At 36.5% G+C, this 15,579-nt stretch overlaps 1 protein-coding gene across 1 annotated transcript in view; it reads left to right on the forward strand.

The window, feature by feature from the left end:
- The window catches only part of NBEAL1 (neurobeachin-like 1), an 86,563-nt gene that overhangs the window by 31,848 nt on the left and 39,136 nt on the right, over nucleotides 1–15,579 (forward strand). Inside the window, exons 3-13 of the mRNA XM_009996331.1 lie at nucleotides 179–340; nucleotides 1,675–1,756; nucleotides 1,948–2,075; nucleotides 3,719–3,801; nucleotides 4,990–5,075; nucleotides 6,047–6,353; nucleotides 7,354–7,460; nucleotides 10,810–10,896; nucleotides 12,326–12,409; nucleotides 13,749–13,847; nucleotides 13,944–14,524. Of these exons, the coding sequence (XP_009994633.1) occupies nucleotides 179–340; nucleotides 1,675–1,756; nucleotides 1,948–2,075; nucleotides 3,719–3,801; nucleotides 4,990–5,075; nucleotides 6,047–6,353; nucleotides 7,354–7,460; nucleotides 10,810–10,896; nucleotides 12,326–12,409; nucleotides 13,749–13,847; nucleotides 13,944–14,524 (1,806 nt within the window). The remainder of the gene's footprint in view (nucleotides 1–178; nucleotides 341–1,674; nucleotides 1,757–1,947; nucleotides 2,076–3,718; nucleotides 3,802–4,989; nucleotides 5,076–6,046; nucleotides 6,354–7,353; nucleotides 7,461–10,809; nucleotides 10,897–12,325; nucleotides 12,410–13,748; nucleotides 13,848–13,943; nucleotides 14,525–15,579) is intronic.

Raw genomic sequence — 15,579 nt, forward strand, 5'->3', positions numbered from 1 at the left:
GCTGAAGCTGCCATGTTGCCACCAGTCATTTCCTCATGGTTCAATAGAAAGTGTTTGTAAGCCATCAGTTCAGTGACCTTTCTTACAGACATTTATTGGAAAACTTCATGAGCACATTGAAATGGATTTGTAGCATGTCATTTGCATGATTAACAATTTTGTTAACTTTTTTCTTTAGGGTGGATGATGTTCCTCCAGGAATATCATTGCTTCCTGATAACATTCTTCAGGTCCTCAGGCTCCAGCTGCTACAGTGTGTCCAGAAAATGTCAGATGGACTGGAAGAGCAACAGCAGGCTCTGTCACTTTTACTTGTGAAATTCTTTATCATCCTTTGCAGGTATTTGTCCTGATTATTAACTCAGCAAGGCTGTTGTTTTATTTAAGAAATCGTGATCTATAAATACAGATTCTGATGACACATGCAATGTGATTTGACACTTTCCAGTAGAAATACAGAGGTGTCATTTCTCAAAATCTTAAAAAATAGTGGAAGAGAGAATAAAAGAGAGGGGGGAGCAATGCAATCATGTTAGCAATAATACTTGCCATGAAAATTGAAATAGGGGATTAGATAATAAATAACTTGCAATTAAGTAAGATTTATCTATGGGAATTCAAGATACAGTGTGCCTCATTTAAGAAATAATTTTGAAAGGTAGGGTACAATCTAACAAATGTTGGATATGAAATAACTTGAGGGAATCATACAGGAAGAACTGTTCCACATTGTTAAGGTACAGTTCTGTAAACAGCTTAGGAAACTGACTTGCTACACTATCAGTGAAACTGTCTTCCTTCTGAAATGTATGCCTTATATTGTAATTCTGTTCAAGTGGGTGAATAAACTGTTTTTAGGGATCTTGCCCTCATAATTTCTTCATTTTGCTATCGTAAACTGTGTTGAGAGGAATGGGGTGCAATGGGGAATCTCCTTTTCTGATTAATATTTCAAACAGCTTTTTTTGAGTCCTTTGGCTGTCCTTACCCCTGAAACAATAGAATGGGCTGCAGGGTAGTATGTAAGTGTAAATACTGAAATATTAAATATAAGCTGAGTAGATGGTGATAATGTGTTTCTGAATGACAAACTGTTGTCAGTCTTATTTAATAGCTTGGAAGTTCTCCTTGTGTCATCACTTGAGCATCTGACCTTTGTGACTTGTCCTCAAGACTGAGGACTGGTGAATGCCATGTCTTTGTTACTGTTTCCTTCTTTATGTTCTAAAATAATGTATTTGTTTGTTTTCCTTGGGAGAGTTTAAAGTGAAGAAATGCTTCAAGGTATTAAATTTGTTAAAGTTTTATGAAGTGTATGTGCAAATAATGTGGGAGAAGTGGAGGTTATTAACTTCGTTAGCAGATGCCATTTCTGACCTTTCTATTTTGACTGTCCTGGGAATCTTCTTAACCTCTGAAACCTCAAATTCCAGATGAACAGCCTACAGCAGAGGGACTTGGGCCTTTATTTTCCTTCCTGTTAGAAGAGATGATGTGAGCTAGTTCTTGTGACGGAAATAAACATTTGAGTACATGCAGTATTTTGGAGAGTATTTTTGAAATGCCGATACACTTTTGTATGGTTATAGACAGAATGTTAAAACAAACATTATTTGAACTAGCCTTGAGTGATATACTGTGTACATTTCTGTGGTTTTTATGTTGTCTTCATAGAAATTTGGCTAATGTGGAGGAGATTGGGATGTGTTCTTACATTAACCATGTTATCACCATGACTACGTTATACATTCAACAGGTATGTGGTTAACAATTCCCATCTGTTGTTTTTACCATTTGATACTTCCTGCTCCTGCCAACGTTACCTGCTCTTTCAACAATAGTGTTGTGTGGGGGAAAAATTGTGAGATTGGGACTGTTCTGAAGGAGATCAAGATTAACTTTGAACTTCTAGGAATCTTCTGACCACAACTTTCTTTTTTTCCTCAGTTAAAAAGCAAAACAAAAGAAAAAGAAGTGGCAGATCAGACCCCTATAGAAGAGTTTGTGAGACATGCACTGGCTTTTTGTGAAAGTCTCTACGATCCATACAGAAACTGGAGGCAGAGAATTGCAGGGTATGTGAACTAGGACAGGATTCTAAATACTGTGGTTTACGATAACTTCGGATAAACAATTTGTGAAGTTTCTGACAGAACTACTGCTGCCTGGTGTCAGTCTAAAATAAAGTGGCTACATGTATATTCTTCTAATGTTGCATTTTGCAACTGTTAGAATTTATAGCCTTTAGTGCTTAATTTGATACTGTGTTTTAGTTTTTTTTTCCCTGAAGATACACTCTTTAGAATAGCATTAACAAAATAGTTTTTCTACCAAAATTATTGTAATGAACCAGGCATGCTTGAAACTGAACTTCATTGCCACTAAAGTTTGACATCAGAGTACTAATACATCCCGTTCCATGTAGTGTAAAGCTGAGACGTGAGGCTTTTTGAAATGTAGGAAGAGTAGAAGCCAGGAAATGGACTTTCTGATAAGCTTACTTTCTGGCATTGTAGGCACAGGCCTTTTTCTTTGAAGCTGCTAGTGATTCACTTTATCTATTATAGCTGGCTCTTGTGAGACCTGCTGTAATTTTCCACAAGATATTTTTTGTGTGCAGTTCTCCCTTATTAGCTCCAAATTAATTACAAGAATGTTAAATGTATATAACACATTATAATTAGCATGGTTTTCTTCTGTGTGAACAAGGACTGAAGTTTGCTCCTTGCTACTATCATTCCGAGCTGCTTTTCCTTTAGTTCCTCAGTTTTGTTTCCATTGGGACCATTTGGACAAGCATCAAATATTGGACCAATGCATGCAAATAATTAAAGGCATAGAGATCATATCTCATGTTACCCAATCTTGTGAAACCTCAGGTCCATTCTCACAGCCTACATCTGTAGGATGCTGTGACTGGTTCTGACTGGCATTTGTGCAGTGTGTCACTCATCTGACTGAGCAATCAGGGTGGGAATCATGTGAGCTGTGTACCTTGGCTGATGGAGTTTCTTTGTAGCTGGAAACCTGCAGGATGTCATAATACTGCATGGACTGCAGGTTTCCTGAGTCTGTTACAGAAATATTATCTGAAAATATATATTATTTAAATACTTTAAAAAATTATAATATATGTACTGGCAGTCTGGAAGTTAAAACAAAATTAAATTTGAGACTATGCTAATAGGTGTTTGATTGTAACTGGACCATTGTTGACTCCTTTCAAAAACTGGCCAATTTTTCTAAACTGGTGGAACTGGAAAGAACTTAATGAGTGTAACACCAGAATTATATCCCTTTAATTTGATGATTCCCTCAGTGAACCCCTGGTTATGTTTCTTGCCCATTTCAAATTGCCTTGTCAAGAAATATGGCAGTCTAGGTGGTGGCTTAGTTACAGTAAGCAAGGACTAAAAAACAGATTCCTGGTTTGGTTGGTTTTTTGTGTTTTTTTTATTTATTTTTATTTTCCCTGTATTTAAACTAAAGCATTGTAAAAACTTAAAGTATTTCTAGGAGCAGAACAGTAAATACAAGATTAGCTGTCATTTCACTTTTTCAGGATGAAATACCTTTTTTTCTTTGCTACTATAGGCAAAAGGTAACTTCTGAGCTTTGGCAGTGTTTTCTGTTATGAAGTCATAAATGAATAAGTCAGTCGTAAACCCAAGGTATCACATCTACTTTGTTTGGTGTGTCTTTTTTAATGTAATTTCAGACATTTCCTTAGTACAGTTGAAAAGAGCAGACAGAAGTATAAACCAGCTTCTCTCACTGTTGAGTTTGTCCCTTTCTTCTACCGTAAGTACTGTCAATAATATGTTTAAAATAGTCACCTGTAGAGGATCAAATTGGCAAGAAAGACACAAAAAGAAATTGCTGAGCGCATGCTTTAGACATTCTGTTATGGCAGTATTAATTTGAGGCTTTTTTGGTTTACCCAGCCTAATGATTTATTCACTGCTAGGTACTGCTCTTGAATTTGTCTGAGGTTGTCCAAAAGATTCAAGAGAGTGGTGGGACTAGCAGACTAATAGTGTGATCATGTAAGCTTTATTTCCTTCTTTGAAGATCAGATTAAAAAAATAGCTGTGCAATTTTCTTGTAAAACAGGCTTATACAGTCAGAAATCTTACTTGCCAGTATTTGGTAGTTGTCCTAAAGGTGTATTGTAATTATGAATATAAAATTCTTGCATTTTCAGTTTCTCTTGTTTAAAATATCAGCTTTTACAAACCTAAGTCATTACCAATTCTGTCTCAAAGTGATTGGAAGTTTTATGATGGTTAATCCAAATAACATTATCCTTTGCAGTTTGTTGCAGCTACTTTTAGTCTAGTGTTACGGCTATAGCAGCAATATCCAGGTTATTTCTATTGCTAAGAAGAGTTCCTGAGGCTGTTTCTAACTGATTTGTATTAGATACTGTGTGAGAAGAGAATGCAGGATAATTGTCTTTAAAGAGACTACTGCTAGAAAGGTTACTGACCTGTACAGGCTTCCCTGGGAAGTTTGGCACAAAGGAAACAAGTTCAGGGACTGTTTTTCTGAGCTACCTGCACTGCGGTATTAGATTTTCAGTATCAAAATTGCTCTAACCTTTGTTGTGCTTGCTACCTGCCTGTGTGTTGGCATGTCCCTCTGTTTCTCGTTGGTATGGACAAAGTGGGCTCATTTTACATTACAGATCAACAGTTGTATGTTTATAATTGTGTCAGCCTGCATGAAGAGTTGAAGTTGAAGGTCTGGCCTTGTGGATAAATGTGGTCTTGTTGTGTTACTTTGATAATGCTGGAATTGATGTTTCTGAGTCTGATTTATGTAAAAGGAAGTGGAGAATATATAATTGAACTTTTTAAAAATTTGCATGATCATAGGAGTAGAGAAAGCTTTTTCTATTATTTCATTCATTGTTTTTTTTGAGAGGAAAAAAGTTTGTAAAATTTATAACCAAAATAATACTTCTCCTTTTTTATTTGCTCCAATTAGAATGCTTTCAAGAAAGTGAACATCTGAAGGAAAGCCTAAAATGTTGCCTGCTACACCTCTTTGGAGCTATTGTGGCAGGTGGTCAGGTAGGGAAGTTCTAAACTCTCTTCAGCTGCTGAAACCTCCAAATATCTGTTCATTATTTAAGGCTTTTAAATACCCCATAGTTTGTAAATGAGAAGAATTTATTATTGGCTATGAATCATTTGATTGTCTTAAGAAGTTTGGAATCATTCTATGTAATAGGATCTAAATGTAAAAAGCTGGATCTTGCTTTCAGATAACAGTAGAAATTTGCTTTCTGCAATAACTACACATTTATATGAACTTACTGTAGTATCTTTATACCACAAAGAAAAAATGGGGATAACTAGACTAGGAGTTTGCACCTGCAAATGTGTTTTATATCAACATATGAAATTAACTTAGCTTACTTTCCAAAGCTGTTTCAGTGAGAGGCAAAGGGTCATTATAGCTTGGAAGCTGTTTAAAAACTTTGAAATAATGTGAAGAAGAGGATGCTCATCATCAGAAAAGCCAACATCCACTGTCTTGGCTGACTCCTGTAATGTGCTACGTGGTCCAGTCAAGAGCAAATACCTACTTCTGATGATCTAGCAGAGTGCATTTTAAAATGTTGTCAGGGACTGGCAAAACCAAACACTGCTCCACCAGGCAAGGCAGGCTGAGATTGAGCATGGTGACCAGCCTGGTGTTATAAAATGAAAATTCAAGTGCAGCTTTACCTAGAATTAGCAGTTTTTCAAGGCTACCTTATAAGATTTTTATAGGATGCATTTAAATTCTATTTTCTTTTCCCTATAAACATTCTTTTTGAAAAAGGAAGCTTAGTTAAGTGAATAAGATGGTATGCTTTTCATCTGTAGCCATCAATATAATCCAAGTAGGCTGTTTCTTGTTTATTTAACAATTACAGGGCATTAACAGAAATAATAATGCATGTTACATGATTCAGATAACAAACTGCTGGTTTTACGAGGTTTGATTTAATTTATTTATTACTTCTGTAATTGCTTTTTCTCCCCGGGGGTTCCAGAGGAATGCCCTTCAAGCAGTATCTCCTGCCACCATGGAAGTCTTGATGCGTGTTTTAGCAGACTGTGACAGCTGGGATGACAGGAACCCTGAGGAAGTGAGCAGGAAGGCAGAATTGACTCTGAAGTGCCTGACAGAAGTTGTCCATATCCTTCTAACCAGCAGTTCTGACCAGCGGCAAGTGGAGACAAGTACAATATTGGAGAATTATTTCAAATTGCTTAATTCAGACCATTCATCTTTACCTAATGCAAGGCGATGCAGGCAGTGGGAGAACAGGTTCATAGCACTACAGATCCAAATGCTGAGTGAGTACACAACTGTGCAACTCCTTGAAGTATCTCTTAGTCATAACTCCGGAGCAAGTAATGATTGAACCATGATAGTAATGTAATGAAATGTTCTACCAAAAATATTCACTTGGCTAAGCAATTGAAAAATTTTGAACACTTAACTGACATTACATTAAATTAATTTTTGTTTAATGATTCACCACAAATAAAACCCCAAAGAACCCCAAACAAACAAATAAAATACCCAGAAGAAAACATATTGGATTGCTATCATTTAAACAGAGTGTTAAGGTTCATGGACTGCCAGTCTCCATTACAAAAAAACCAAAACAACACAATTTTTGCTAGGCAACAGTTCATCAGCACCTTAATAATTGCAGAATAGGATGGGTCTATAATAAAATACCCATGTGATGGCTGTTTTGTGATAGTTTGCTTTTCAAATGGCATAATTGTTGAACATTGGCGAAAAGTGATGGTCTTAAATAGTTGCCTTTAAGTCATTGGGTAAGAACTCAGGATTTGATGTGTTTTCCTCGTTGATGTTCAGAAATGGAAATATAAATCAAGTTCTTCTTTTCCCAAACTTCCAAGAAAACTGAAGAATAGTACTGAAATAATGGAGAATCCTCACAGTATGAGGCTGCTGTAGAATGCAGAGTAATTGAATGATGAGGCATCAAATGTTTGTGTGCTTTAAATATAAGGCTTGCTGCTTATGTACTTGCAAATAGCAATGACTTTAAACAAAGCCCCAAAGCAATCAAAGATAGTTGGTAGCTAAGTTTTTCTCCAGGTACAGTATGTTACATGATCATTTTTACAGCATCAAAATGTTTAGCTTTAGGTCTAGTGCTCTGTGCTTAAAATGTACAACATTCTTGATCCAAGAGTTCACAGCATATAGTTTGTTGTATATTTTTTTCCCTATGCTTCTTATGTTATTTTCAAGAAAATGCTTGATGAATTTGTGAAGTATTTTATCTTTGATGCCAGTTCTGTTTTAATTTTATAGATACCATCACAGCCATGCTAGACTGCACAGATAGGCCTGTTCTGCAGGCAATTTTTCTTAACAGTAACTGCTTTGAGCATCTCATCCGACTGTTGCAGAACTGCAAGGTAAAATTTCTCTTATCAGTATATTTTTCATAAAGCCTGTCTTGTAATATTGCAGGTGTATAAGTTACCTTTATATCTTCCATGTAAATTAGATGTAATTTTACAGTGTGTAGTACTGGAAGGGAAAAGTTGGATCGGTTAGAGCCACTAATGTAATTGAAGTTCTGAAAGATCCAAGTTGCTCTGAAATATTTTTATTCCTAATGAAGTAGAGACATTTCTTGTCTGTCTTGTGGTTAAAGCAATGAGTGTGTATTTTGAGTCCTAAGCAAATACCTTTGCAGACCCTGCTCAGTCTCTGAAATTTCTTAAGGTTGGTACTGGAATCAATCTCCTCCACTTTTTTTTTTATTTTTATTATTTTTTTTAAATTTTTATTCTCTCACTGATTTGCTAGGATGTCACTTGCAACTACTTCAGATAGAGGTCTGAATTCTAATTTCAGAGGGAAATTTTTCAATTAAAAAAAAAACTTTGCAGGTGTGCCTATGTGTTTCAAAATATCTGAGTCTTCTGTAGCTGGCAAAACATAAAACAGCTCAAGGTGTTACAATGTTCATTGATTGTTTTTCTCCCTCGACATAATATTTAGTGTTACATAGTTGTGTTTTTATCTCAATCCCAGGTAGTCATTGCAAGCTACTGTCTTCCACTGATTGCTTTGTAGATTTCAGTTTTCCCTGTGCAAAATAGAATAGATATCATGTAACTCTGGAATTTTTTTTTCTCTTTTTGTGAGATATTGGTGGCATAGCTATTTTGAGCTCTTCTAATCGTTTATAATTTAATGCTGGCTACATTATGCAGTTTGAATAAAATGCATTTAGATTTTGGATTGGAACATCTTTCAGTACAGTGATATATTAAAAACAAATGTGTGGATTGTATCTAAGCTGTAATTATAATCACTGGTAGAATGCCAACTGACTTGAAGTGTTTGAGCAGTGTTTGGACTTTATTTTCTTCTGAAAATACATTGTTTGACCATTTCATTCTCCTCCCCTGTTTGGGAATCTGTGCTTATTTTTGTCTTGACCTTGTACTCTGAGTAATCTTTCTTAGTTTCTTCTTTCATCAAGCAGTGTGCTGTTTACCTGTTTATGGAAACTCAGTGTTCCTGCTCTCTTACAAGTGGTGGAATTTAGGAAAGCAGGAATAGCTGCTCTATTTTTGCAGCTTGCTCCTTCTATTTTTACTCCAAGTCATAAGATGCACTCTTTTGAGGCTGTTTTCCTGTAGTAATCTAATAGATTTGATGTCTGTACTGCTAGTTTGCTACATAGTGGGTTTTTTTTAAACTTTTGCAGTCAAAAATGCCCTCAAAGATAGGAAGCAGGGAGAGGGTAGAGGGTAAGAAGATGTTGTATATTGGTATTTTCCGTATAAGTATCTCCATTCTTTTTCAAAGACAAGTAGCAAAGGTTAACTTAGCTGTGGAATGAGTGTTTTGCCTTATTAGCTGGTAGTGGAGACCCTATTTCTGGGTCTTTTTTCTTTACCTATGAAAATCCTGCTACTGGATTCACTAGCAAGCTGTGTAAAGCACAGTTCTGCAGCTCTGCAGGTGGCAGGAGAGTTCAGACATAGATCTGAAACTCAGGAAGTTATTTGATCTGCAGCAAATTTGAAGTGCAAGAAATTTCCATGGAAAGGAGGAGTAAACAAAACCCTTACAACTATTTCTGCTATAGATAACTCAAAGAACTTGGGGTGTTCAAGGCCATACTTCTACTCATACTGCCTAGTCATTTGCAGTTCTACAGTCTTTTAAAATTTAATCTTTTTTTTGTTTTTTCGTTCTTTTTCCTTTAATTATTTTTTCGTATTTTTGGTTTTAAGGCTTATGTGCAAACTGTCTTCCCTTAACTGCTCTAGGGCTAGATAACTGCACAAAAGCATTTCAAAAGTGCTCGATTAGGTTTTGATTCCATGAATGTTGCTTTTTGGCTGTGATACCCAAAAAGAGGGAATCTACTTCAGAGATGGTTATTCTATACTGAGAGTCATTTAACAAGCTACTTTGCCTGTCCTAAGTCTTTTCTCATCTATCAAACTCTCTTAGAGGTCTGACTTTCAGCAGAGCAAGCATACTAGCAGTACGCTTGGTTAAAAAAAGAAGTATTCTCTGAACAGCTTATAAAAAGAAGAATTAAAACCAGAAAGACATTGTAATAAAATATTTTTTGCATTTTACATGTGTTATCAGAATTGAAATAATCCGTATTAAAAAGTTCTTGGATTTTTTCTTTCAAGTGTCTTCCTTTTCTTCTCTTTAATGTTATTTCCACTAGTTAATGTTATAACCCTCTGAAGCACATTAGTTATTCTGCAGTGTTCAGAGCTCTTAACCACTATGTACCTTTCAAAATGACTTGTGTTTCTACCTATATGCTTTCACACTTGTATAAGTCAAAGTAATAGTTTGAATGTTGTCTTTCTGTTTGGCCTAATTTATGGAAGTTGATTTCTCAGGTTTTTCCTCTTCAGATCGACTACCTAGCTTTATTTTTTACCCACAAAGGAAAAGGGAAGTCTTGTTTTACTTTGTTTTGTTTTTAAGGGACTTAGAACATTTTTTCATCAGGGATCTTTTAATACCTTAATTGAATTTAAAAACAGAAGAAGATTAAATTTTATACTTGATTAGGTTACAGCTAAACTTTGCAGACAAAGTGACTTCAATCAGTTATGAAGATGTTTGAATGAGCTTTGAATTTGAAAGTTCAGGCACTGACTAGGAACTAGTCGGAACTGAATTTAGCTACTACACACAGCAGTTTCTTAGTTGAAGATGCAGAATAGGTATATGTTTGATTTAAAGCTATTTACAATCTTATTCTTAGGATGATGGCAGAGATAATTTGCTCTTATTCCTGTCCTTAAGATATGTGCCCCAGAAATTCTGCTGCTGTTCCTGTTTGAAAATTCTGTCTAGGTATCTTCGGTCTTCACCTAGAATGAGACAGAAGTGGAAAATGGTGAAATATTTGTAGCCATTTCTTTGCTAATGCCCTACTCCTTATTACTTAGAAGTAAATTTTTGAGAACCTCCTGAACCTCCTGTCATGGTGCATATTGTAAATGAGATCTGTTTCAACCATTATATATTTTAAGTTTATTCTGGAGGCAAAAAAAAGAGCAATTACTATTTAGCAAAAATATAATGTAATCTTCAGTATTGTAATAATTAATATAAGACTAATACTAATAGAGTATTGTCTCTCACTGGTGTGAGAACTCTTTTTTTTTTGGTATGTGAAATACAAGTCCAAGGCAGCCTCCACAGGTTTGGCTGCAGGCAACTGTTTAATGCGATTATTTCCATTATTCTTGTCTCTGTTTCTAACAGCTCTTTTTAAATGCTAACAATAAAGTGGCAGACAAGAGTGAGAAAGACCTTGCCAACAAATTACTGACAGAAATGAATGAGGACCAGGTACCTACTTAACCTGTATTTTGCTTCAGTTGAAGTCAAGACACAATCACAGGAAAATTAGTTCCTGTGCTTCACCTTAACCATCCTCTTCAAGCCTTCTGCAGCAAGAGGAGCTTGTGTCACTGGACACATCATTATTTCCCATCTCTGGAAATGTTTTTTTTTTTCTGAATAACAAATTGAATTAAACATAACTTTATTCATCTGCTTAAAAATGCAGCTATTTGCAGTAAATTTAGTCTCAGTTATGCTTCTTTTAAGGAAAAGGTGAAGTACACGAATGGAATCCAAATTAATTCTGTCAACTTGGTAGTGATTTTTTTTCCCCTTCCTCTCCTTTTTTGCTTCTTTGTCTCAGCACTGTGGTGTTTTGGATTCTGGGGCCTTGTTTGTGAATCTCAATGGTTGTATTTGATGTCCTGATTCTTTTCTTGTCATCAAGAACAAATGTTCACAAAACAATGGACAGGCTGAATCAGGGAGGCAGGAATAGCCTGTTGCTTTAATTTTTCCCAAAATATGGTGGAAATTATCAAATGCAAATGTATTTATTTTATAATAGAATGATTTGTTCTGATTAAAATATAAAGAAATGCTAAATACGTGGTATGGTAATCTACAAATAGTGATTCTAACAAGCAGCTTTGGCTTTTTAGAAACTCAGTGCGATATTCTAAGTGCATGTAAGTGTTTCTTCACATCTAACACTGTCTTCTGGTTCTTGGCATTTCATTTTCAAAATATGTCTGGTATGTATATAATAAGAGTTGATGAAACAATGTTTGTTTGCACAGTTTTGCTGATTAGGTTTACTGATGGATGCTAAATAGCGCTCCAACATTTTTGTTCTTAAAACCACAATGGAAATATCAGTATAAACAAGAATTACAGAAAAAAAGCAACCTCAAAAAATAACTTAAACTGGAAAAAGATATGTTAATCATCATGATAAGGCTATGGGTGAGGCAGCCATCTTACTGTGCTGGTGTGACTTATCTTATAATTTGTGTGTGTGTGTTGCACTGATGTGTAGAGACCTGAATAGAAAAGCAAACGCTTCAAGATCTGCAGGTACCTGTTTGTTGAGCAGCACACACACAAATACACAGAGAGATTTCCTAATTTGTTCTCCTCCCTCCCTCTTGAGGTTGTCCATGAGCTGCATGAGGAAAACCTGATTGTCTATCAGAATATCTGAGGTGTGATGTGTGTTGTGAATGCTTCTCTCCTCTTGAAGTATGTGGCTAGTTGTCTGTTATGTCATTCAGTGTAGGCCATGGGGTTATGGCATCTTGGCTGGTGGGGCGATGATTTTGGAAGCAAGTTAACAGATTCTTGGTTTCCCTCCTGGAAGGAGGGCACAGTATAGATTTTGGAGCTGAACTGTCTTTGTGTGTTTGTATGTACCTTCTGCGTCCTCTACTTTCAGGTATTTCAGGGACACCTAGACCGCCTGGCAGTATCAACCATTCAAGCCCTCACAGCAGTAATGCACAAGTCTCCAGCTGCTAAGGTAACTATATATGAGGAGGTCGCTTTACAGTAGCCTTCTTGATCTTATTTCCAGTTAATGTTTTTATTCAGTATCCTGATGAATCTTGCTAATGAAGATGGGCAGATTGTGGTTGCCCATTCCTGACAGGTAGAAACAGATGATTCTCATCCCTTATCTCTTTGTATCTGTCAAATGACTGGGTGCTGAGACATCCTCCTGTCAAAACTGGAAGATCAGAGTGTTAATGGCAGTTGGAACCTTTGTGAAGTACATTACTTGTCCCATGAATACGTGAAGTATAATAATGGGTATTTGCAGGAATTTTTGCAGGATAGGTTGTGGTTAGTTTGTGAATCTGACTGGAAGTTAAGACCACAGAAAAAGAGAGTATTGTTCTTAGATTGCTGAGTTAATTAGATTCACCCTGTGGTTGAATGGTTCTCAAGGCTTGGCACGGGGAAATGGATTTGGCTGCACAGTGGAGACTAAAGAAAGAGTGAGAGTCATCTGATTTGGTTGCTATTTGCAGTACAGTCCCAAGTGAGAAACTACAGGGTCAGTTTTGTTCCTCCAGAGCACTGCTCAGAGTGCTTATTTCTCCACTGGCTCTGGGAAGAGTTGTATGTTGAGGGTGAAGACTGGCTGTAATTCATGAAGAGTCAGTAAAATTTTCAATTGTACTTCCACTTCGAAATATGTCTTTTTTTATTTCCATATTTACTTAAGCAATCATCTCACTTCTGCTGTCAAATTCATCCTTAAAAAAAAAGTCTTCATTTCAGTTCATAATACACCAGGGAGAAGAGTATCCATTCCATATGATGTGTTCACTGTTTACTAAGTAAAACGTAAATGGATGCTACAGTTTGAATTTTTATGCTTGTTTATTTTTGTTCTTCATGTAAAATCAATTAGCTTTCAAAAAAACATCCTTGGAACACTTCTGATGTTTTTATGTTTAGGATGGATAATTTTTAATTAAGCTGGTTAGGAAAATATTCCACTCAAAAATTAGTATCTTGACTACTTCTAATTCTCAGTGTAATAACTTCATTTCATGCTGGAGTTTGCATTAAAAATAAAATTAGTAGTATTTTGTGACAGAATTAACTTTTTTATTGTACTAAAGCAATTATATTCTTTTATAGGTATGTAACTTTGTTCTTTTGTTTATCTGCATTCTGTGGTGTGATCCTATGTGGACATATCAAAAAGAGATTTCTAGCCTGTAAAAAATAATTCTTGCGTTCTGATTATTCTTTATCTAATGTAGTATTACATTAGAACCTGTTGCAGTAAACTAATAATTTGTGTCCATTTAATTTGTTAGTGAGATTGTTGGTATTTTTATCCTCAGGAGGTCTTCAAGGAAAGGATTGGTTATGCACACATATATGAGGTACTGAAATCGCTGGGTCAGCCCTCACGGGAATTGTTGGAAGAGCTCATGAATATGGTGAGATGTGCTTGCTTTGAATGCTTACATCTTTTCAGCTGTACTTCTAGCCCTGCTTTACTCTATTTCACGTCTGAGTTCTCTGCTGTTTTTCAGGCCGTTGAAGGTGACCACATGGCTGTTGGGATACTAGGCATTAGTAATGTCCAGCCCTTATTGCTGCTTATCCAGTGGCTTCCAGAGCTGGAGTCACATGACCTGCAAATTTTCATCTCCAATTGGTTGAGGCGAATCTGCTGCATTAACAGGCAGAGTCGTGCCACATGTGTCAATGCCGGCATGGTCATCCGTATCATTGAGACACTAAATTTCCACTCAGCACTCCATTGTACTTGTGCAGAGAACCTGATTGCCCTTCTGGGATCTTTGGGGAGCCAGTCAATGGGCTCAGAAGAACTGCTTCAATTAATACGGCTCCTGAGGACTGAGGAGCCAAGACAAGCTCACCCTTATGTTGTTCCAGTGATGCGAGCCATTCTAGCAATGGCTCGGAAGCAGGGCATGGCCAGTGCTTTGCAGTATTTCAACTTGTACCACAGCATGGCTGGAATTGCTGTCCCATCAATTCATAAGTGGCCAGGCTCTGCATTTTCTTTCAACGCTTGGCTCTGCCTTGACCAGGACCAGGTGGACCCTAGCACGACTAGCAAAAGTGGCAAGAGGAAGCAAATCTACAGGTATAGTTACTATAATTACTTCAGCAGTACAAATCTAGGTCATCCCTTCCCTGTGGTATCTGGTACCCTATGACATATGGTACTTCTGCTTTTGTTCATAGAATGCCTTATATAGCGCTTAGTTTGCAAAAGGGAGCAGTTTCAGCTGTCACCAGAGCCAGACTGTGTTACAGAAATAAGCATGTAGTTTCTCAATTACGATACTTTGGCTGTAGTTTCAGTATCCATAGCTTCAAATTATGTTAAGGTTCATAACTTCAGAACCAGAACACCACCACAAAAAAATAACAACCCCTACAGAAACAACCCACCTCAAAACAGAACAGACTTCCCACTGCTTCCTGTAGTGAAATTTGTTTTCTGTGTAAGAGTGCACTGAAAAGGACACCTTCATTTGCTTAAATAGTAGATAGTGATGTGGGTACTTCTTGGTATAAATTAACTTTCAGGATACTAAAATTCAGCAGCAAACAAAATGCAGATTGATGGAATACTAGTTAAAGAATCCCTCCCTCCAGTCCGTTTTGCTGCACTGCAGTTTCATAAAAAATGGTGAATAATGCAGTTCTCGTTGTAGCAGGATTAGTATTTTCCAAACTCCTGTGTCTCAGTGTTACTTCTGTTTCATTATAACCGTGTTGGCAAGTGGAGAGCCCTTGGATTTGTGTGGCTGCCCTGTGTATTTCTATAGCACAGCCCTGATGAAGGGTGCCACCTGATGAACTGCCACAACACTGTTTCCAGAGTTTGTCACTAAAGGTCTTAAGTAGACTGTAGTTCTAGAAAACTGAGGTGGAATTGGATTTCGATGTGATGATACACGACCTGTAACTGACTGGTTTTCTATAATTTTATGGACAATTTTGAAGACATTAAGCTAGTTTTGGTAAGCTAAAGTAGTAGCACAAAAAAGAGGAAATGTTTGAAATTTCAGTTTCAGCTTGAAATGTTAAGCACTGAATTAAAGTAATTAAAAATTGATCTGCCTGCTATGTTTTACAGTGTTTAATTGTAAGACAACTTACATCTGTTGAGATTGTCTATTAATGCTGTCT

The sequence above is a fragment of the Chaetura pelagica genome, unplaced genomic scaffold, assembly GCF_000747805.2.
Source record: "Chaetura pelagica isolate M959 unplaced genomic scaffold, ChaPel_1.0 scaffold3, whole genome shotgun sequence".
NCBI classification, from domain to species: domain Eukaryota; kingdom Metazoa; phylum Chordata; class Aves; order Apodiformes; family Apodidae; genus Chaetura; species Chaetura pelagica.